Raw genomic sequence first — 21,232 nt, forward strand, 5'->3', positions numbered from 1 at the left:
TAGTGCAAACTTATAAATGTCATAGTTTAGTCAGTGTTTGGGCAGGACAACTTAAATACTGATCAAAATAAGGCAAAAATGTCTCAGAAGAAGAGATATACGGTGACTTCATGCGACATGGCCATTGTGTTCCCAATCATTTGGCGGTATATTGTGTGTTTGAGAAAAAGCCTATTTGAATGTTATTCCTCTTTCCATTGTATTGAAGTGCGTCCTTCGCCTCCACAGTGCCCTCAAAAAACCTGAAAGAGAAAACAGCGCAACCTTCACACCCGGTCCCTACTCGCAAATCTCATTCCACTTTATCAACTGAGGTCTGTGCGCATAATATCTGTTTTTAAAATGCAGCAAAGACGCCTCATTTTGCACTCAAAGGTGAAAAGTTTCCTAGAGAATGGAAAAACATATTTGCTGATTTATTCTCAGGTCTTACACCGAACAAACGGAGAGCTGAATCTGTGGGGAATGTTGAAAGAAATCTTCCCCCCCAAAAAAGCCGTTTCTTCATTGCTATTTCTGCGCACACAAAAATATATTTAATGAGCCTTTGTGCAGATCTCCTGAGCAAGAAATGACTGTGCTGGCAGATTCTTTTTTGAGTGGGTAAAGAATAGGGAGAAACACGTCACTTGAGTTTTTAAACTTACTGAGGAGCTATAATTTAGATGAAAAGTTGGCACACAAGAAGAAAATCTGCTGAAAAATGAAAGGTTTGTATTCACACAAGCTTGATAGCACTGTGATGTGATATATAGTTTATGCAATCAGAGGAATACTTTGTAAAGCACAAAGTTTAGTTCAGAAAGTAACCTGTAGATTATATTAATGTGATGATAGAAGAATGACTGTGAGCCAAATTTAGAGTTTGTGTGCATGGGTGTCTGAGGCAAAAAAAAAAGTCTTGTCTTTTAAATGTCAAACATGGTGGTGATGATCTTCATGAACTTTCTAAAAGGAGGAATTTGCTCTCTGCATTTGATCAATTTTTTGACAATGCTTAGGAAACCTGGAGAGGACAATAGTGCAGCACCCGGGGCAAGGAACGTGATGGCTATTAATCATCAGGTTAATGGCCTAATGGCTCAGTGCTTTGAGGAACTCTCCTTGGATCTAAAGGTCAACTGTTTGAACCCCGACCAGTGCATACTGTTGTTCTGTTTCCCCAGCTTGCCTATGTATGAATATGGGGTGTGAGGGAGTGACTGGTGGTGGTCGGAAGGGCCATTGCCTCAGATTAAATTGGTAGCACTTTGCTTCACAGAACAGTAATAGCAGCAAGGTACCTAACAGTGTAATTACATGGTAATACATTTTAATGGTCAAAATAACCCCAGCCCTTACCCCCGACCACCAATTCACCTCATTCCGGAAGTTCCCGTGGGTGCCGGCATGAATTTTACCCCTGGTCTACTGTTATTAGTGGTAAACATTTTCCCTCGTTCGCCACTTAGTGAACAGACTTTGCGCTCTACCGGAAGTAAAAGGATGTAGCTGTAGAGCGAAATTTGCCTTGTCCTCCTTTTGTATGTAAACTCAGACATTTGCGGGAAAAACACTGTGCCTCTACATATTAATTCGATTTGTAACAATTTTATGAACTTGCAGGCCAGCTTTGACCTACAAGTTCTGAAATGTACAGATAAACTCGTCCCTGTGAAGAATTGGTATGCCACATATATGTTAGGAATGAGTTTGAACCACAGCTAACATTTACATTTCGTGGCTTCATCTCTCTCTATATGTGTTATCCAAAAATCAGGTATAGGGCCTTTAATTTAATGGTAATATGAATAATAATAATCTTAGGTGAGTGTTCTCATGAACTGTACCCCCAATCTACTTCTATAAGTTTACATACGACAGCAGACGTCAAGAGAAAATCCGCTCTACACAGACACTAAGCCGTTATCACAAATCATTCGACTCTCCCACATATTTTAGCAGCAAACACTTTCCCTCATTCTCCACTTCTTCATAACTCTTGTGAGCATCTGTGGATAGAAGCAAAGTGTCCTCAACTTCACCAAACCCAGTCCAGTCACCGGTTTGTGCTTCACAACGGCGAATATTTCCTGGATGAATGAGAGCATGCACAAATAGTATGGAAACCTATGCTATTTCCATCCTAAAACCATGTTGTTACTGTGCTCGAAAGTTAAGTGCAACACATTATGTATTACTGTGCATGTTTGAGACTAATTAAGGAGACCGAGGCACAAGCAAACCCAACACTAAAAGGTCCCTTATGGTCCGCAGAATAAATCATTTCCTTTTCACTCTTTGGTTCTAGATTTAACTGATCATTATGCACTCGAATGACTGATCTAAAGAGTTAAACATTGTCTTTTGAAAGTGGTTTGGGGTTTTTGATATTGAGAGTCCGTTGCCAGCTTCCCGACTGTTCACAGAACGGCATGCAGTCAACATCTCTGCCTCTCTGAGAGCCCTCTGTGGCATTTGGCAGGCACATCTGATCAAAGGCCGCTGTGGCACTGCTCTAAGTAGAAAAGAAAATACAAGACAATGAGTGTTTGAGGGACATGCACAACACACTATGGCATTTTCCCCACATGCTTGCATTGGTTTGGACTTCAAAGCGCGGGGCTACGGGCAAGAATTCAACAAAAATACAAAACACAAGAGCTGCTGTCATGATGAGGTTAGGTGACAAGGGCACAAAGAGAGCAAAGCCACATAGAAGAAGACACCAGCTAAGAAATAGCGTTCACAAAGCTGACAGGAGGCAAGACTGGATTCAAGCAGAATTCCTTTTACAACTATTTTTTTCTTTTGCCTTACATCAAATTGTAACAGCAGGTTTAATGGTTGAAAATAGCAAAGGCAGCAATTATTTAGCCATTATGATGTGCTCTGAAAACAACAACCGAAAAAAGTACTTTATCCGTCTCCATGGAGGTAAAAAAGCTGCTCACCATGTTCTGACGAGCATGGATTTCTGGAATTGATTTTGGCAGTTCTTATTTCAGTTTTCTTTTCAAATGTTAAGGTTCTAAAAGTAAAAACACTTATAGAAAATGCAATGGTATTTCTTCCCAAATTGCGCAGCACTGTAAGATACTAATGTCAACAAAGAATCGGCAGTGACAATGATAAAAACCATGAAAGACAGAACCAGCAGGTGTCTTGTAAGACCGTCTATCCTCTTGAAGCGTGTCAAAACAATTCTACCGCAAGTACAATGGCGTCGTACAGCATCGAAATTTGCCAGGACAGGCACTAAGCACGATATCTTTAGATTAAATTCTCTGGACCTTGCTTTGGCAGCCCGAGTAGACGGAGGTATAGTGGCAGATGTGTCATATGAGGAGTGCCGGTGTGTCCAAATTGAATGTTTAACTGAGCCAGGGAGCCAGCCCACAGCAGTGAAGCGTTTGGCTGGGGATGAGGGATTGGCTTTGAGGGCCGAGGGGAGCAGATGGATGTGAGAGAGAGAGAGACAGAGAGAGAGGTGAGAATAGGAAAGGAGAGAGAGAGTAGAATGGCAAGAAAGAGGGGGGTAAAATACAATAAATAAGAGTAGAGGTACACTACCTTTGATACATTGTACCACCCAAATTTAGTATGTAATGTGCTCTGTAACAACCTGTAATTATCTTGTAACTATGTCAGGGGTCTGCAACCTTCAACATCAAAAGAGCCATTTCTCCTGCCCTTTTTAATCCAAAATTAACCCTCAAAGAGCCGCAATAGCATTTTTATCCACAAACAACAAAGCAAATGTATTTGTCTTATTTCTAGTCTGATGAAGAATGAATGAATTACGTATTTATTGTGATAGTAGGATATATTGGGGGATCTGGATGGTCCTTCCTTGGAGAATTTGAACAAATCATTATTCACTGCCTTCATTCTGGCTCAGATCTCGCCTAATACTAAAGCAGCTTATCACTCTTATAAATACACTTTATGGGTTTAACTTCTTTTTTTTTTTTTTTTTTTACATCAAAGCGCAAAAGAGCCGCACCAGAGGCATTAAAGAGCCGCATGTGGCACTTGAGATAATGATTGCCAACCCCTGGCCTGTTCAGTACTATCTGTACGATGGTCTAGTGTGTATTGCTGGTTTGGAAGTGCATAATGTAATCAGACCCTAACCCCTTATGTTTTATTACATTATGTATCTCCAAAGTACTAACACACATTATAAATGTACAATGTATCAAGGGTAGCGTAAAATAAAGTGTTTCTGAAAAGGAATAGTAGAAGAGAGAGCAAAAGTAGGAGAATAGAGTGAAAGTACAATATGAATAGAGATAATAAACTAGAACAGAGAGAGAGAGCATAGAGTGTGAAATGGAATAGAAATGGGTTTGTGGCAGGACTGGACTGGACAACTTATAACACATTTCTCTGTTTTTGCATCATGCATCAATTCTTGTCAATGTGGCTCCACGCACAAGATCAGAGTCTCTCGTCTTGACAGCGTTGCAGCAGCGTGCCTCTCCGTGCGCCTTGTCCCCGCCTCTTGCTCCACCCTCTTAACATTAATTATGCAGCTCAATGCAGCACTCTGAATCCCCACCGCGGCTCAGCCACTCTGCCATGCTCTACCAGGGTCTGCTACTACTTACAATTTTACGCTCAAATACGAACACGTGCGTTTTGGTGAAAAATCCCACACCTTTCCCTGAACATTTCCATGTCAAAGGGGCAGCAGAAATGTATTTCAAAGTCACAGTTTTGTGCTCATCTCACTATCAATAGTTCTCATATCAAAGTCTCATATCAAAAGCAAACACTGAGGAGAAAGGCTATCTTACCATCTCCAACATGTGAGTGGCACTGTGTAATTGATTGTCTGCAGTGGACCGTATAGAGAAATGGTATCACGCCGTGTCAAGTGGGGAACGAATCCCCCCCACTCAGCTGCTGTTTCTATATGTGGATAAGAATCATCAGAGGGACTGTGTAGAGAAACGTGAGAAGATTACCGGGCTGGACATTTTATTTTCATTATATGTGAGTGAGTGATTGGCGCAGATGTGTGCGGCCACGCTTCTGGCATTCTGCCCTACATAATATACTGTATGGCCTTTACTATTATGATTCCTGCACACAGGATATATATTCCAAAAATTACATCAATTTCACAGCCCTACTCACTATGCTGCTGATTCTATATATGTTTAAGCAACATCAGCAAAGTATAGAGAAACTAGAGAAGATTGTACCATGGGAAAAAGCTCAAGTTGACCAGCCCCTGAGGCAGAATTGCACTGGGGTGGAAAGAGAGCAACTGTTTATGTGAGCAGAAAAAAGCATGGCACACTTCCTGCAGCCTCCCCCCCTTGATTAAGATGAATTTCACATCTGCATGGTTGTGACTGTGCGTTTGTAACTCGCTCATTCAAACGCGGCATAATTAATCCAACTTAGCGCGAGGCTGCCCTGACTCATCCATGCATACTATACAGGCACACTGGCGCTCTCCATATACGTGCATAGAGAGACCTGCGCTCTGCCATTCACGTCAACTCACTCCTGACGAAAGACTCAGCACTAATGTCAGAGATCATTATGTTGTATTTGCCTCACGGAGCGTCATCAATGAAAGGCAAACCCAGAGTGTGCAAACAGCAGCTATTTAAGAGCACATGTTGTTTGACGTCCCATTGTCTGTCACTTCAATAATAAGGCTAGGCTCGTGTTTGTAAAGATGCTACCTCTGGAACCAAGGCAAACAGAGTGGCAGATGTTCTTAATGGGGAAATCATTGGCAGGGATCATTCAGCTAATACTGGAAAAGTGAGCCATACACGCCAACGTAGTCTACAGGGAGCTTGGATTGAGTACACCCCCTCTTCCGGCAAGCATTGGTCCACTATTTGGTCACTGACGCCGAGCGTCCATCCATTAAATTAACAGAGTAACATTGGGTATCCAGTGAGCACAAGTGTGGGTCATAATGTGAGTGTTTCTGAAGGAGACAGCCCTCTGTGCAGTGCTGGGCTGCTGCAGGGGTCTTTTCAGTGCATACGAGCGGATGGTGAGCACAGAACAGCGGGGGCTGGGCACTGCAATGTACTGCAGTGCTCGGAGCTCGCGATGCACACCCACTCTCTACCGTTCTGCCGCTGACAATCCCTGCTCCACGCTCACCTCGCTGCTGCTCACTTGTCTTATACTTCTTTCCAATCACGCTTTCTGCACGCTCCTTTGTCTGAGCAGGAGTGCCAACATATCTATTGTGCAACACTCTTTAAAACTACCCTGAACTCCAGCGCAAGCGCCGATAATTATTGTAGTCAGTTCAGTGAATTATTGTAACACAGTGTCAATAAACACAAGCCTACACTAAACTAAAACCTTTGCTAACTGTTTGACAAAACGCCCTTGTATCGTACAAAAACCTTGATCATTCACACAGCAGACCAAGTTTTCCGGGCAACCGACAAAACTTCTATTTGGAAGTACCACTATTTATGCTGAGTTTTACAGCAGTCTGACAGGAAGAGTTTGGGGCATTGTTATAAACTGTAATACGTCAGAGTGACAGCCGATGCTGCTCCGCTGTGTTAGCCACACAATCATTTACAGGGGCACACTAAATGCCCATGTGCTCCTCCGGCCTGGGACAGAGAGTGTCACGCTGAGGATGAGCAATGACAAGGCCTGCATCTGCTCTGCTCCTCCACAAAACTCAGCTCACAAAGCAAATTTAAACAAGACAGCCTGGATGACTGTACGACAAACTAAAGAACAAAGTAATTCAAAATGTCAACTCACAGCTGTACATTTCAGCTGTCGGATAAAAACATCAATTCAACATCGAGGAGCCGCTGAACACGACTGAACATCGATCTTGGCACGGGTTTCAGCACTCGTGCCAGGGGTAGTAACAAGTGAGGGAGGGGCTAGTTTCCGTTTGTCATTAGGACTGTGGTTTGTGATCATCTCCATCAGAATTGGTTTCTCAGTACGACAGCAGAGTCACGCAGAGACATTTTGCTGGTTTCCCTCAACCGTGGCATGAAACAAAGCTCTCTGTCACAGCAAGAGACAGAACTGTATAGGCTGCAGATATAATGAACCGCAGACTAACTCACAAACAGGAAACTGTATTTCAGCTTCTCTGGTGACCTTGTAGGTTATAATGAGAGGTAACACCCCGCACAACCACTGAAATGAAGGACAACAAGGCTGAGATTTTCAAAGGAATCCTGCTTGAAGCGTTTGAGGCTCGTCCTTTAAAGTACTTTAAAAATGTGTGCTACAAGAGGAGGGATTGTATTTTAGAACACCAAGGACATGAGAGGTGTTGGCCTCCCAAACACACTGTTCAGCCGTCCACTCCATGTGCTCTGTCCATGGTGCTGAAGTGGAGTTTTTTCTCTTCAAGTAATATCTTTTAAAATGTCAAAAATAATTAAAACACAGTATGTCTCCTGCTTGGCATTTTATGTGAATATTTGCTTTTACGTTTTTATTTGACATGTGGAAATCGTGAAGATAAAACAGACAACTCTATGTATTACATCCTCCCATCGTGCATCAGTGTTAGACCACAGCACACAGAAAACACACAGTGCCCACTACTGGACACAATCAACTCCTCATTTATAGAGTTATGAAGGTCAGATCAGGGGGAAGCAGCAAATAAACTAAATGCGTTGAAAGTAAGCAAAGTCCTAACACTGTAGTTTTTTTCTTTCTTTTTGACAATTGCACATTGCAGCATAAATCATCTTCATCTTACCTCATCTTATCTTAATTTGTATTCCAAATGACAATCATTGTTTTCCATTCGCCTACAGTTTAATATTGTATATAATCTACATGACTACGTGGTTCATCTTTATCGAGCCCACAAGCTTGATAATAAATGAACTCTTGCATTTGGACCTGTGCAATACCCAATTGGGCCAATCAAGATCGACTAATGCGTGAAGATGAGCTTTACAAAGTCCCAAAACGCCCGTTGAACAAAACAAGGCTGGGGTAGGCAGCCTGCCAAATTGCTTGATGCTAAAATCAGGAACGTTTCCAAAAGCGTGGTCCATACTGTGTGCATTATCGACAATGCGCGCGCCAAATGGCTTAAAATATCTTAATGATAGGTCAGAGACAAACTTTTATTGTTTAAAATAGCATGTTTGTTTAAAAGATGTGTTTAATTATTATCATCATGTCGTTTGATTATGGTTCTCGCCCAGATCGCTTGCCGAGGCAGGGCTGTAATGGGATACTGCAGCACTAGAGAACCGTGTGCACAGAAACTTGCCTGGGAGCATCAGGGAGTCCCGCACTATCCACCCCCTCCCTTCCGCTTCAACCTCCGGTTCTTCTGGCAACTCTCTTTCACGCGTCTTTATCCTTCTTTAAAATGTGTAAAACATGATATCCCGCCGATTTCAACGATCGACAAAAGCAAAGTAGCAACTTATTTATGGCACCGGCTTACCTTTTGGGCAGGATGCGCTGTGCTGGACGCTTTTTTTGTGTGTGCCCCCACTCGTCCTTCTCCACGGACGTCAAGACACTTTGAGATCAGAGATAGAAAGAGACAAAAAAAAAATAATGAATCCTTCTTACTTTTTAGGCTATTTCCAGTTGAGAAATGCTCAAGTCAGGACTAAAATCACAGCTTCCTGGAGACACACCTTGTCTTATGTCCTTTTGGTCAACTCTGCCACATTAAAACGCACAGAGACGCGCCATTCGCATGCACCCCCCAAGACTGAAGTTGCCAAATTGATAAGGGATCTGCTCAGTGGAGGGATAACAACTACACACACACACACACACTCTCACCGCAGTTTCCCCCTCGCACACTCGCTCTAGCGGTGCTTTTTTTTTCTTCTTTGCTGCTTCTCCCTGCACCGGCTCCTGATTGGCCGGAGCACTCTTCAATAACATAAGCTCTCCTTTTTAATTGGAAGGGGTCCAGTTATGCGACGCGCTAGTACGCTCCCCGCCCAGCCCATCACAGGTCCACCACCCCCCGTCGCTATTTTTTACCCTAAGTGCTTGTAGAGAAAAAAAAAATGCTGAGGTCTGCGTTTATGTCGTGCGATGGAAAGAAAGGGACTGGCCGGGAGGAGAGAGAGAGAGAGAGAGAGATGCTTTAAGGGGGAAGAGGGGGGGTGAACGGAAATCGGTGCACCGCGGTGGGACATTGGCACATTACAGGACAGGTTGGAGTGCGTATTTAGGCATACAGTTCAAACATGTGTCGTGGGGAGGATGGTTTCTTTGCGCCCGCCGCAGAGCTCGGATGGGATAGGTCCTCTTGCTGCAGTGTGAAGCCTAATTGCCAGGCAGGGAGGAGGGCAGCGAGAGGGAGGGGGGGGGAGGAGGAGGATGGAGAAGTAGAGAGCGGAGGCTGGCTGCAGTCAGTGATGCCCGAGTACAGTCTTGGGGCCAGCATGGATCGCATAAGAATGGGCTGCCAGCGTTAATGCCTCTTCCTCATGAATTAGCCCATTGATGCTTGTCGCGCAGAGGGGACGGGTCACCGGCAGGCGCACAAATAGACTTCAAAAAATTGCATGAAACCCAAAAGTAACTGTTGGCCTACATGTGTTTGTGGCTTGGCTGAGATTACATAACGCCGCTTCATTACAGCAAAGGGGGGGTTTCCCATGCAGGTTACATGTGGCTTTCCAGCTTCAAAATGGATGGTGTGTTTGTCTTCGTAACATCTGGTCCCTATTGTGTCCCAAGCTGCTTTTAGGCAATGGACACGGATCAATAATGCAGTGCACGATGCCAAAGCAAATACAGCCGCCACATTGACTGTCCAGCTCACTATTTATTCAGTTACTGTCAATAAAGAGGGCAACCAGTAACAGAAAATCAAGGTTTAATAGAAAACAACATGAAAATGGTCCGTTAGTGCAAAACATTTACATTGAATGTCACCAATAAAGTGTGATTTTTACTTTCTCCGGGTGTTTTCTTTCATCACGGTTGTCTCCGTTTTCTCTGGAAGGCTATAGACAGTGACCGAGATGTGTGAATTTTCAAAAACCTCCTTCAGAATCTCCGACACTCGTCTCCAATCCAGTTTGTCCAGGCCACAGCCAATTCTGTCACGAGAAGGAACAGTCAAATATATAAACAAAAATAGGGAAAATAAACTAATGTAATGCATAAAGCCAACCTGGGCATTGACACTTTGGATACCCCATTTGTTTCACAGTGACGCTTCATATCTTCCAAGCTTTGTCTCAGGCTGTTATACGTAGGTTTTTGGTTGTACCTCTTCTTTGTAATCTGTAATGAAGATCAAATGAGGCTTAGTACATTTATATACTGTCATAATATTAGCTTTGTTGGCACATCATGCTTCTCAAAGTGCTACCCTGCAATCATCATTCATTCACTTCGCACTTAGTGGGGGCAGTCCCGATAGAAGCAACTCTGTGTCTTGCCAATGGACACTATCAGTGGGTGCTGGGATTCGAACTGCCAACCTTCCTGTAATTACCTAACCCTCTCTATCATCGCAGAGAACTAATGTAGTATCTAGTTTTATTATTTAAAACAATATTAGAACATCAGATAATAAAATTTGAGCCAAGTCTATGTTTAGATTGATTAACATTAACAAAATATATACATAATATAATGTACATAGGCCTACATACCAGATAGTATACAAAACGCTTTCCTCTAGTCAGGACTGCACACTGCCCCATCTCTTTCTCTGTTGAAAAATGGGTGCCAGAAAAATAAACCGTTTCCGTTTGTGAACAGAAACATTAGTCCAATTAAGAACATGACTCACTCTGTGCCTTTAAGTCCTCCACCCCATCAAACTCCCTCTTGAACCTGACGGCGATGCCTGCCCCCATGCGGCAGTCCTCGCTGATGCAGTGGGCCAAAGACTCGTCGGACGGGCACGTGAACAGGTTCCCGGTAACGTAAGTGATGCTCCATGTGCGGTCTGAACACTGGCCAGGAGGGGGCAGTGTTGAACCGTAAAGAGAGTAGAAAGAACGACAGGAAAATGAGAATCAGAAACCGACGACTTAATATTAATTCAATACAAATATACTTGGTTGGTTGGGTTTTATCTATGGTTTTTACCTGAGCAGTTTCGGTTTCGGTTGACGTCTTGACTTCAGATGACATGGGGAGAGGGATAAGTGATGGCTACTACAGTGGCTAGGTGTGCCTATGTGGTAAAAATAACAATGAGGTATCTACTCACGAAAAAAACAACAGGGACGCCGCGACATTACGGGCAACACTAACATGAAGTAGCATTGAATGAATTTACCACGTGGACGTTAAAAAACAAACCCAAATTACAGCTTGGATCGGCACCATTCAGGAAGTCTCGTATCTTCACGCGAGAACACCACTTTAGACGATCATTTTATTTTATCAACAGATTCAGTGCGTCGATATTATTATTATCATTATTATCATTATCATTATCATTATCATTATCATTATCATTATCATTATCATTATTATTATTATTATTATTATTATTATATACGTAAAGTTAAAACGTAAAATAAACAGTAGACATCGGAAGTGTAAACATTGGTCTTTTATTTCACCATGGTAGGAGTTGCAGTTAAGGGAGTAAAATTGTAGAAATAAAGCTACAAACATGGTTGTTGTCAGCTGTTTGAAATAAATGGTTGGCAGAGTTGAGGCAATTTGAGTGCTGAAATGATCAGAATGAGTCGGGTGAAACTGGACTTTGCAGGATTACTCAAACATGCGATGAAAAAACAAAAGAAAAGTATGTTTTTTTATGAGGGAACATAACACGATTAGCAGTTCAAAAACGTTGACATTTAGTTATATAATCATATTGAACTTGTACACAATGATCCCTCTTTAATATCACATGCCGTTCACGCCTCAGAAGTCAGCACTGCGTCTCCGCTCTCCCAGCCAGTCTCCAGGGTTCACGTCCATCTGCAGCATCTTCATCACCCACTTATCCCTCCGTGCCCCGTCTATGAACTCATCCAGGGACAGCTCACCTGGGAGGCACAAGAAAAGCCAAGGTCGGTATTAGATTAACTATTGCATGGTTTATATATCAGGAATGTATTAGTTAACCCGACCCGGAATAATTTCACTAACTTGATTTGATCTGAATAATTTATTTGATTATTTTTTTCTAACACACTATTGTATAATATCAAGCAGTGAAATATAGCAAAACTGGACTTGAGGTAATCTTAAATAACTACTTGTAATGTAATCAAATAATAACAAACTGCTGGTTAAACTGGATAGAAATAGCTTACTAAAATTAATCTTAAATGTTGGGTCTGGTGGTAAGTTGTTTAAGAGACTGAACATTCTTTATAATTGTTTCATTCATGAATTGCGTGTTTATGTAAGCTCTCAGTCATACAGGAGTTTTCTATCTAAGATAAAAGTTTTTTAAGGGCAGTGGTCTTTTTGCCTCTCACACCAAAACCAATGCTATTTGCAGCAAACTTAATACAGATCTAGTAACCAATAACAAGGTAAACCACTCTCTTCTGAATCGCCTACATTGCATCAAACTTGTGCTGATTTCCCCCAACATCTTTACAAAAAATAATCAAAAAATAAATATTCAATTAAACCTAAAGCCATACATCACTCCATATTGTTCCTCAAAATGATCTATTTTGTTTTGGAGTTCATCAGAATACTCTTACCATCTCCATTTTCATCCACCAGCTCAAATATCCGGTCCACTACTTGGTCTGGAGTCAGAAGATTGCACTCTTCATCCAGTTCCCCATGGCAGGCTTTCTTCAGTCGATATATGGACTGTGACAGGAAATATCATAAGACCTTCATTACTAATGCTCTGTGTGTGTTTAGTTTTCTAACGAGTACATAATGGACAATAGCTTTATTACCTCCACAATCTCCAGGAGCTCTGTTTTGTCAATGCATCCACTTCCATCTTTGTCATACATTTTGAACGTCCATTTGAGCTTATGTTCCAGCTTACCCCTCAGTACAAGGTTTAAAGCTGCCACATACTCCAGAAAGTCTATGGTGTTGTCCTGTATAGACAAAGACAAAATCACAAACATGATAGTCTATCAGTCAAACGTGTCTATTTCAGAATCCTTACCCCATTCTTGTCAAAAGCTCGAAACATGTTCTCAATATAGTCCGCTGCTGCCTGGTTCTGGGTGACGCCAAAGAAGCTCTTGAATTCGTGCATGAACAAAGTTCCGCTTGGACATTCCACAACAAACTTTTTGTACCACTCCTGCAGCTCTGCAACATCAATTTCTTTGTCAGGATCACCTTCCTCGCTCAGCCGCTGACCCATTTTGATTGTAGATTTCTTAACTTCTTTCAGACAATGATCACAAACACATATTTATCCAAAAATAGACTAGAAATCCATCACTGGTTATCTCTGGATTCGAAGTTGTTTCTAATATCAGCCAAGAATAATTTTATTTTTTGTTGGCCCATTCCATCAGAAGCAACATAATGCTGTTGACTGAGGCCAATCAAGTGTGGAAGTAAAGCACAGAGTGTTGTGGATTACAGGATAAAGGATTAGTATTAAATACTTGTCATAATCAATTAGGAAGTAAATACTGATATGATTTTGAGACACACTCGTTGTCCCCCTCTCTCTCCCACTGTTTATAATGATTGATTGTGAAGTGTTTGCAATACCAAGTATACGATCTATAATATTCTATAAGTTTATCTATAAATACCACTCTATTTATATGATTGCATACAGGCACACATTGTATTTAATGCATAAATCAAACTCTCCTATTTTAGCTTTTCCAAAGTGCCTCCAACTGGGTGGTATGACTTGCCGTACATTTACCTCTGGGTGCCCCTTCCAACATGACTCTACTGTATTAGCATTCATGGGTTTTCCACAGTTTAAAGGTGGGGACTTTCTATGACCCAATACCTTCCTAGCACAGTTCCTGCTGACAAAGTGGATCATGCTAATCTTAGCTTATGAATTCCAAGGTGTCACTGTGATAGGTGTAAATATAGACCTGATACACATCTGCGTATTGAATAACAAAGTATTACCAACTACGTATTAGCAATCCAATATCAGTTGGATTTTAGAGCTAAACAAAATCACTTTGTGAAGCTGGAAATGGGAAAATCCAAAAGGAACAATTTATTATTATTTTATGTTAATACTATGTACAGTAATAAAATGTCAATCTATTTAAAAATAACAGATGCTGTAAAAGCTTTTTTCCCCCCACAAAATCAGAAAAACAGGAAATACTAGCTAAACTTCTATCCAGTAAGATTACATTCTGCCAGTATTAGTGGTGTTAATAATTTAATAGTTACAAAACGTGGATGCATATCAAGCTTAACTCTATAAAAAGTTATTTCCTTATTGGTCACTAAGACTTCAAGTGATACAAAACTCAATATATTAGAGCAAACCAAGTAAGTAAGTGGAATTAATAAAAGTAAATTAAATTCCTTTTCATATTACACTAGTGATAGTATAAAAAATGATAACAGGTTAATTAAGACATTTTAACATTGAAAAAGCCAAGTTTGTATTATTTCCTTCCAGTTTAGAGATGTGACAATGTGCTTGTACTAACTGAGGGAGAACTTCACATTGTTCCTGGTCTTTTTTCCAAGAAGACCACAGTGTTACAGAAATATACATTTGCTGTAATAATATACAGTGTAAACAGTCCGTTGCCAGGTTGTGCTTTTGGTTTTCACTCTTGTTCCTTTGTTTTTTTTTCTGTTTGTGAGCTGTCTAAAGAGTTGGCATCGCAGTCTGTTTTCAAGTCTGTGGAAACACCCGTTGAAGGGACTGGCTCCTCGCCATCCGCTCTGTCACAGCTCTTTATATCATTTGGTTCAGCGTCATTGTTTGTCTCTAAAAGTGTATCTTGTTCTTGTTGGTCTACAGCGCTGTCCGTGGTTTCACTCTGGGGAGACTTGTCCTCTGAAGAGCTGTTCTGGTTTTCACACATTTCTGTTGAGTTGCATGGCTCTAGGAGAAAATATGCAATCTTTAAAGTAAAACAATGATCAATTGATTTAAAAATTTACCAGCTGTTATCATAGTTGCGAACTTCATTTCATGGATTTAAGGAGCATGAGAATTCTGTTAAATGTGCTTAATAAATCAATTTACATCCTACTTACTATAATCTGACTTTAAATTCTCAAACCTCTTTTTTTATTCAGCAGAACTGAACTCTCTCCCTTCCCTGCCTCTGCTCACTCAAGGTCCTTAAAGACACTAAACTCTAACCCACTTTTAGGGCATACAGCAAAGGAGAAAACAACTGGAATTGCAAGTTTAATGTACGGATGTAGTCTCTTTATCTATTAGTGAGTGTGAAAGAAAGTCAATATAGTATGACTTTTTTGTCATAGAGGACCACATTGCATGGATTTCTATGCCTGGTCACAGATGGAAAAAACTGTGGGTTTTGGCTATGCAGGTTTGTGTGTAGAATATATATTTGGCTTATTTCTTGATTAAAAAAATCACTAATTCAAATGAAAAAATCTCAAATCCATGATAGAACTACTTTTTCAGTGTAAGTGGGAGAAAGGCACAGTTCCACATCATCGGAGTAAATATGAAAATTCCAGCCGCGCTGCATGATCGTGGGTTTTTCAGATATGTTTGGTCGGATTTGGCTCCCGAGACCTGGCAACCCTGGTGGAGGCATCCTGACACTAGAGTATCTTCACACACAAAAAAAGCCCACCTAGTGCTTACCCTCATTCTCTGAAATAGCAGGTGTCCCAGAGACAGCATCACTGGGGTGCTCTTCAGTGGAGCAGTGAGGGGTCTCTGATAGACTCTCAGGACCCTTGTCTTCAGTCTCACTGCTGCCCTCTCTCCTCTCACGCCTCAACCTCTTTACCTCAGGGCTGTCAACACTCTGCTCCTTTCCCTCCTCCTCGTGCTTATTCTTAGTCCTGATGTTTAGAGACTCTTCTTCCTCTGACAAAGAAGTATCGCTATCATGAACAGAAAAAAACAATCACAAATTCAATTACAGTGCTCAATAATATTAATGCAAAACATATGAAATATTGCCTTATTTTTTTAATGTTGACACAATAATTCTAGATTGGTCACAGTTACCTCATTTGATCCTCCGTATTCTCTGTTGTTGACTCGCTTTCTTTGCTGACAGGGAGCCCATTAGTTGAAAATGAAGATGACAGTGCCAGTCTTGATCTGAGTGGTTTTGGAGTGCTTGGTCCATTGATGTTTCGACTGTGTAAAATACAAATAGGCTTTTTATGCACAGCACTTGTGATTAAAATGTTTTGAGTAAATATCTACCTCTCGGAATACAGAGAGTTGCCCTGAAACATCACCCCATTCATTTTGTTTGCAGACGAGGACTCGTATTTTCTTCAAAAACAAAATGCAAAGAACATTTAGGCTATACAAAAACAACTTGATTTCATACAATCTGATTTGTAAGGTATAAATTGTGAAACATTAAAAATAAATAAAATCCTTACTCTGATGTAGGACACACACAGCTGACCACCATAACATTCTGCAACACAAACATAGAAAATGTTCATGTGCTACCTGTTATGTGAAAAGATTGGTATAAATGGTTATGTCTCACCTTCTCCAATCCCCTGAGAAACTTCTCAGTTCCTGAATAATTCCGTTTAGGGTCTGTCAACAGTTCACACAGACGCTGAATAGTGAATGGAATCCTGTAAAAAAAACAAAAAACTATATATATATATATATACATGTACCGGTATGTATATATTTTTGTGAGGTTTAATATAGTTAGAACTACAAACAAAATTGTATCAAATTGGTGTCTGTGTCAAAGGTTTCCTCATGAAACATTTCAAAAGACCAATAAACACTACATTCTAAGCTATCTTAAAAGTGCTTACAACCATTTCTGTACTGTACTGCTTATTTGAGAATCAAAATTTGTGTTGTATGTGTAAAGCATCCCAATACAATACTGACCCAATGTAGCCATCCACTATTTTAAGGATTCTCTTCTTCATCTCCTCGAAGGACACACAGTCTACATTCGGATTATCAATAGGTCGCTGCTCTGGTGCTGAGGCATGGAAACTATCCATGATGCTTTCCAACTTGAATATGAAGTATGGTTTAAAATGAGTCCATGGAACCCTAGGGGAAGTTAAAGAGGGACAAAACAATGTATTAAATCTATACACATTACCATGAGCATCTGGGCTCATCTACTCACTGTGGCTCTCCTGTCTTGGCAATATGGCTCAAGAATTGCTCCAGGAGTGGAATGGTGTCTTTCTTTCCCCTCTTCTCGAAATCTACAAGATACAAATCAAAGTAATTGCTATAGGCGAGTAGTGTTAAAAGACTCAGGTTACAAATGTTCTTGCTAATTGTAGTTGGCATGGAAATTAACAATCCAAGGTCCCGTAGCTTTACTCCCGTCATAGAGAAAGATACAATGATGTAAACATCAAATTACAGTAACTTACGGGTGAAACAGACTATGCTTGTTTTTTGTTTTTGATTTGTTTTGTTTCAACAGAAAACAGTAACAACAAATATTGAAATATTGGGAAATGAGTATTAACAGCAAATAAGTTGAAACACGTAGAATTGGCGAATACCAATTCAATGTTTGTAGCGATAACGTGGCTCGCATACACGCTAATGACAACAAAATGTCTTTTGCTATAAAGATGAATAGAAAAGGCACTGGCTAATGTTCATATTTTATTAAGAGAAGTGTATCATTGCCTTGAAACGCCTCCAGTAACGTGGCGATGTCCATGTTTGTATCCAGGCCGACATAGGCAGGTATACACTTGCTGCTAGCACAAGTAGCAGCAGGAGCAAATTATTCAACAAAGCTATCAGTCGAACACACTGCGCATGCGCTGAGTGACGTATTTCAAATTCAGGAAGTAGATTTTTATAACAACAATCGACAACAATGCGCCACTTTCACTCGCGCTTTCACTGTTATTCTGTTGTCTGCACATCAAGGGGTCAAAGCAGTTTGATAGACAGGAGCATTGGTTGTATTGCACGGTTGAATAAGACCTTGCACGTTGAGAAACTTCTGGGTCATTCTCCTTGGGGGTAGACGCGCACCAGACAGACAGGAGGCGTCGTCATCGTGTTTTTTTGGGGGGGTTGTTATGACGGCGCAAACCGGTGGACAGCCAATGAGTCAGCAGCTGAACAGACTTAAATAAACAGCAGCCTACATACAACGAAAACTGTTCGAGGGGTACAGCATCTACAAGTGTGTGCGAAGAATTTTGTCCCAGAGTCATACGAAGTAACAATGGCAGCCCCGGCAACTGTCCCTATTCAACTGACCTCACCATCTCGTCTACTGGACCACACAATCCACCACGAGAGAGATTTGGGAAGAATTATAAAAAATATCGACGTGGACACCCTGCCTTTACATTCACCGTGGACATTTTGGCTTGACAGGTAAGTCATTATTTTTACATGGACAATTGTGGCAACTATTTTTTAGTCTGATAATTTTAAATAAATCCATTAAACTCCTTGGTTTGATGAAGTAGTGTTTAGTACACTCCGTTTTGGCACTTTACTTTTGACACAGTGGGCAAAAAACACTGTTGATCTTGTGACTTGTAGGCTTATATACATACTGACCTAATTTCTGACAACCCTGACCTCCTTACAGTCTTGACAGTGAAGTGTGTCACATATTTTGTACGACTAAATACATCAGAAATCACAAATTCCCACATTTTATTCAAAAGATCTTATTACATTATTGCTGTATTTCATCATTCTTCTACAAAATGTAAACTTGAGCTGTACAATTGCATTCAAAGTGAGTTTCACAATCTTGATAACACGTCACCTGCTTCTTAGTTCCATTGAGGTCAATGTTGTTTACTGTTGACTTGCTTATTTGCCATTTGATCTCTTCTGGCCTGACTCAGGGAAGCAGTTCTCTATTTTGAGATTTTAAGTAACCATAAGTGAATATGGTGTTATTTCCACCTGCCTCAGATCATTACCTGGAACAACGGCTGCTGAATGTGAATCCAACTTGAAGAAAATCTACACGGTTGATACAGTTCAGGTAAGGCTCCTCAGACACTTGTATTATGTGACAGCTACATGCACTTCAAGCAGTATTTAAGACGTTCATATCCCGATGAAGAATTTAAGTGCAATACATTTTGTGTTTGTTTCCTTTGCAGGACTTTTGGAGAGTTTACAACAACATCCCCAGTGTCCCAAGCTTGCCTTTACGCTGTAGCTATCATCTGATGAGAGGGGAAAGAAAGCCACTATGGTAAGTCTTTGTATATTGACCTTTTTTGTTTAATGAGGTATATGATACTGACACCTATTTGGTTTTAGGGAAGAAGAAAGTAATGCTAACGGTGGTGTTTGGAAAATGAAAGTACCAAAGGAATGCACTGTAAGTGGGACTTCTGTGTGCTGTGTTTTAATTTGTTTTTAAGCAACACATGATCTGTACATTTCTTTGTTTACATTATTAAAGGCTGTGGTGTGGAAAGAGCTGTTATTGGCCACCATTGGGGAACAGTTCAGTGATTTTTGTGCTAAAGGTATCTTCGAACAAATTTACTTGTAAAAAGTTATTTATTCATGTTTATTGTTAGATTAAATTATTGTTTTGATGTTTTGCAGATGACGAAGTGGTTGGAGTTAGTGTCAGTGTCCGGGACAGAGAGGATATTGTTCAAGTATGGAATGGAAATGCCATTTGTGTTAACGAATCAAGCATTTTAGGGAAGATCTATGAGCTTCTGCCACAAATATCATTTAAAGCAGTTTTCTACAAACGTAAGTATTTGGAAGTTAATGATTTTTGTCACTGATTTCAGAGAAACTGTAATAATTAACTCAATGTTTTACAGCCCACATGGAGCACCATGCCTTCGAAGGAGGTCGTTCAAGACATTAACAAGTTTTATGTCACACTTGGAGTTTATTTGCCTTTGACCTCATTTCACATTTATACATGTGGGGAAGTATTATACTCAATTGTAATATAGAAAATAGTTTGTATTATCTTTTTTGTGTTTGCTGTCAGTCATGTTGATCTAAAACAACTTTATTGTAGCTGAAAACACTGACAGTATTTCTTTTGTACCAATCATTTTATATACTTGTTCCAAAGCAACAGATGTCTACATTGGCTGTGCTTGTATTGCCTGGAAACCAGACTAACTGCTGTACCAGCGATCCCTCTGTATATACCCCTCTGTACAAAAAAATACAGAGGGGTAGCATACTGGTCTTGCCAGGCTAGTGCTTGTACAGTTCAGACGCATCTAGCACTTTATTTCCCAGTGCACATAAAATAACTCTTTCAAAAACTACACACTGAAAAGTACCTTATCAGGTCAGATGTTTTCAGGCTTTTTTTTAAATGTTACTGTCTATTATTCGTAAACCCTTGCACATTTACTTCATTAATCAAGTTTTATATGTACCTACAAACAGTAGTTTCTTTTGTTTGTTTTCTAAATGGTTCACTTTCTTTGTAATTTATTTTTATTGTAGGAGTTTCTGTTGTGCCCTTTTTAGTATACAAGTTTTTAAATGTTCTTTTTTTTACCCTTGAAAAAGAAAGAAAAGAAAACGCATCTCCTTGTTGCAAAAATGTCCAATCTGAACTAAATTTGTAATTGTCATTTCATTTCATTATTTCATTATATCATGTACTTGTAATGGGATTTCAGGGATCTTTTTTTCTATGGGGCATACAGTTCCCCTCCGTGTGTTCAAGTAGTGTTTGTATTATAGAGATTACATAGGTGCTGCATGATGACACCTATAGAAACTGATTTTTTTTCATCTAAAAAGAAAATGAGTATTAATGTAACAAAATCATCTGACTAGACAAGTTGCATTGCTCTGGTATTTGACCTTCATTGTTGTGTAATGTTGTTTAAAGGCACATTCTGTTCTGTTGTATAAGTAGAAATCACTGCGTACCCTACTGGACCTTTGCACATGTATAGATGCCTGCTTACCCAAGATCTTGGACCTTGGAAGCTGACTTTGAATTGTGCCTTGGGTTTTGCAGCCTTTTATTAGAATGTGGGTTTGTTAAGCATGTCCTCTGTAACTGGTTCTTTTTTAAGTTTTACACGTTTATAATAAAGAACCATTGTGTTCACAAACAAACTTCTCACGTTTTATTTTATACCTTCTATAGTTCATTTGTGTCATAGTGTCCAAAAAAGTCTTGAACCCTAACTAGGGTGCTGTGTGTGTGTTTTTTTCTTT

At 40.3% G+C, this 21,232-nt stretch overlaps 5 protein-coding genes across 7 annotated transcripts in view; 1 reads left to right on the forward strand and 4 right to left on the reverse strand.

Moving 5' to 3' along the window:
- The window catches only part of LOC306963936 (synaptotagmin-2-like), a 75,736-nt gene extending 66,782 nt beyond the window's left edge, over positions 1-8,954 (reverse strand). For 2 of the 3 annotated variants that reach the window (XM_079557713.1, XM_079557710.1), the window contains exons 1-2: positions 8,622-8,953; positions 8,423-8,500 (exon numbers count right to left, since the gene is read on the reverse strand). The gene's annotated coding sequence lies outside the window, so the exon portion shown is untranslated. Of the gene's footprint in view, positions 1-8,422; positions 8,501-8,553 lie in introns of all 3 variants that reach the window. The other variant, XM_079557711.1, reaches the window with a different exon arrangement.
- Positions 8,955-9,864: 910 nt separating this feature from the next.
- On the reverse strand, positions 9,865-11,097 carry oard1 (O-acyl-ADP-ribose deacylase 1; the record flags this gene model as incomplete). The annotated part of the gene is made up of 5 exons (XM_079557717.1): positions 9,865-10,049; positions 10,124-10,236; positions 10,611-10,669; positions 10,751-10,916; positions 11,053-11,097. The coding sequence occupies 5 exons, from the start codon at positions 11,095-11,097 to the stop codon at positions 9,899-9,901; spliced, it is 534 nt and encodes a 177-aa protein (XP_079413843.1). The 3' UTR covers positions 9,865-9,898.
- A 446-nt stretch (positions 11,098-11,543) lies between these two features.
- Positions 11,544-13,997, reverse strand: guca1b (guanylate cyclase activator 1B). The gene is made up of 4 exons (XM_079557930.1): positions 13,070-13,997; positions 12,849-12,998; positions 12,642-12,756; positions 11,544-11,969 (listed from the first exon to the last, which is right to left on the reverse strand). Exons 1-4 carry the CDS (start codon positions 13,271-13,273, stop codon positions 11,845-11,847), a joined length of 594 nt encoding a protein of 197 aa, XP_079414056.1. The 5' UTR covers positions 13,274-13,997; the 3' UTR covers positions 11,544-11,844.
- A 326-nt stretch (positions 13,998-14,323) lies between these two features.
- On the reverse strand, positions 14,324-17,850 carry LOC306964913 (serine/threonine-protein phosphatase 4 regulatory subunit 2-A-like). Its single transcript, XM_079559082.1, has 9 exons — positions 17,711-17,850; positions 17,190-17,271; positions 16,940-17,110; positions 16,575-16,668; positions 16,462-16,499; positions 16,277-16,348; positions 16,073-16,207; positions 15,701-15,945; positions 14,324-14,959 (listed from the first exon to the last, which is right to left on the reverse strand). Exons 1-9 carry the CDS (start codon positions 17,742-17,744, stop codon positions 14,679-14,681), a joined length of 1,152 nt encoding a protein of 383 aa, XP_079415208.1. The 5' UTR covers positions 17,745-17,850; the 3' UTR covers positions 14,324-14,678.
- Positions 17,851-17,902: 52 nt separating this feature from the next.
- On the forward strand, positions 17,903-21,121 carry LOC306964914 (eukaryotic translation initiation factor 4E type 3-like). The gene is made up of 7 exons (XM_079559083.1): positions 17,903-18,418; positions 18,974-19,046; positions 19,168-19,262; positions 19,331-19,391; positions 19,476-19,542; positions 19,625-19,780; positions 19,855-21,121. Exons 1-7 carry the CDS (start codon positions 18,264-18,266, stop codon positions 19,899-19,901), a joined length of 654 nt encoding a protein of 217 aa, XP_079415209.1. The 5' UTR covers positions 17,903-18,263; the 3' UTR covers positions 19,902-21,121.
- Positions 21,122-21,232: the final 111 nt, after the last annotated feature.

The sequence above is a fragment of the Gobius niger genome, assembly GCF_951799975.1.
Source record: "Gobius niger genome assembly, chromosome: 6".
NCBI classification, from domain to species: Eukaryota; Metazoa; Chordata; class Actinopteri; order Gobiiformes; family Gobiidae; genus Gobius; species Gobius niger.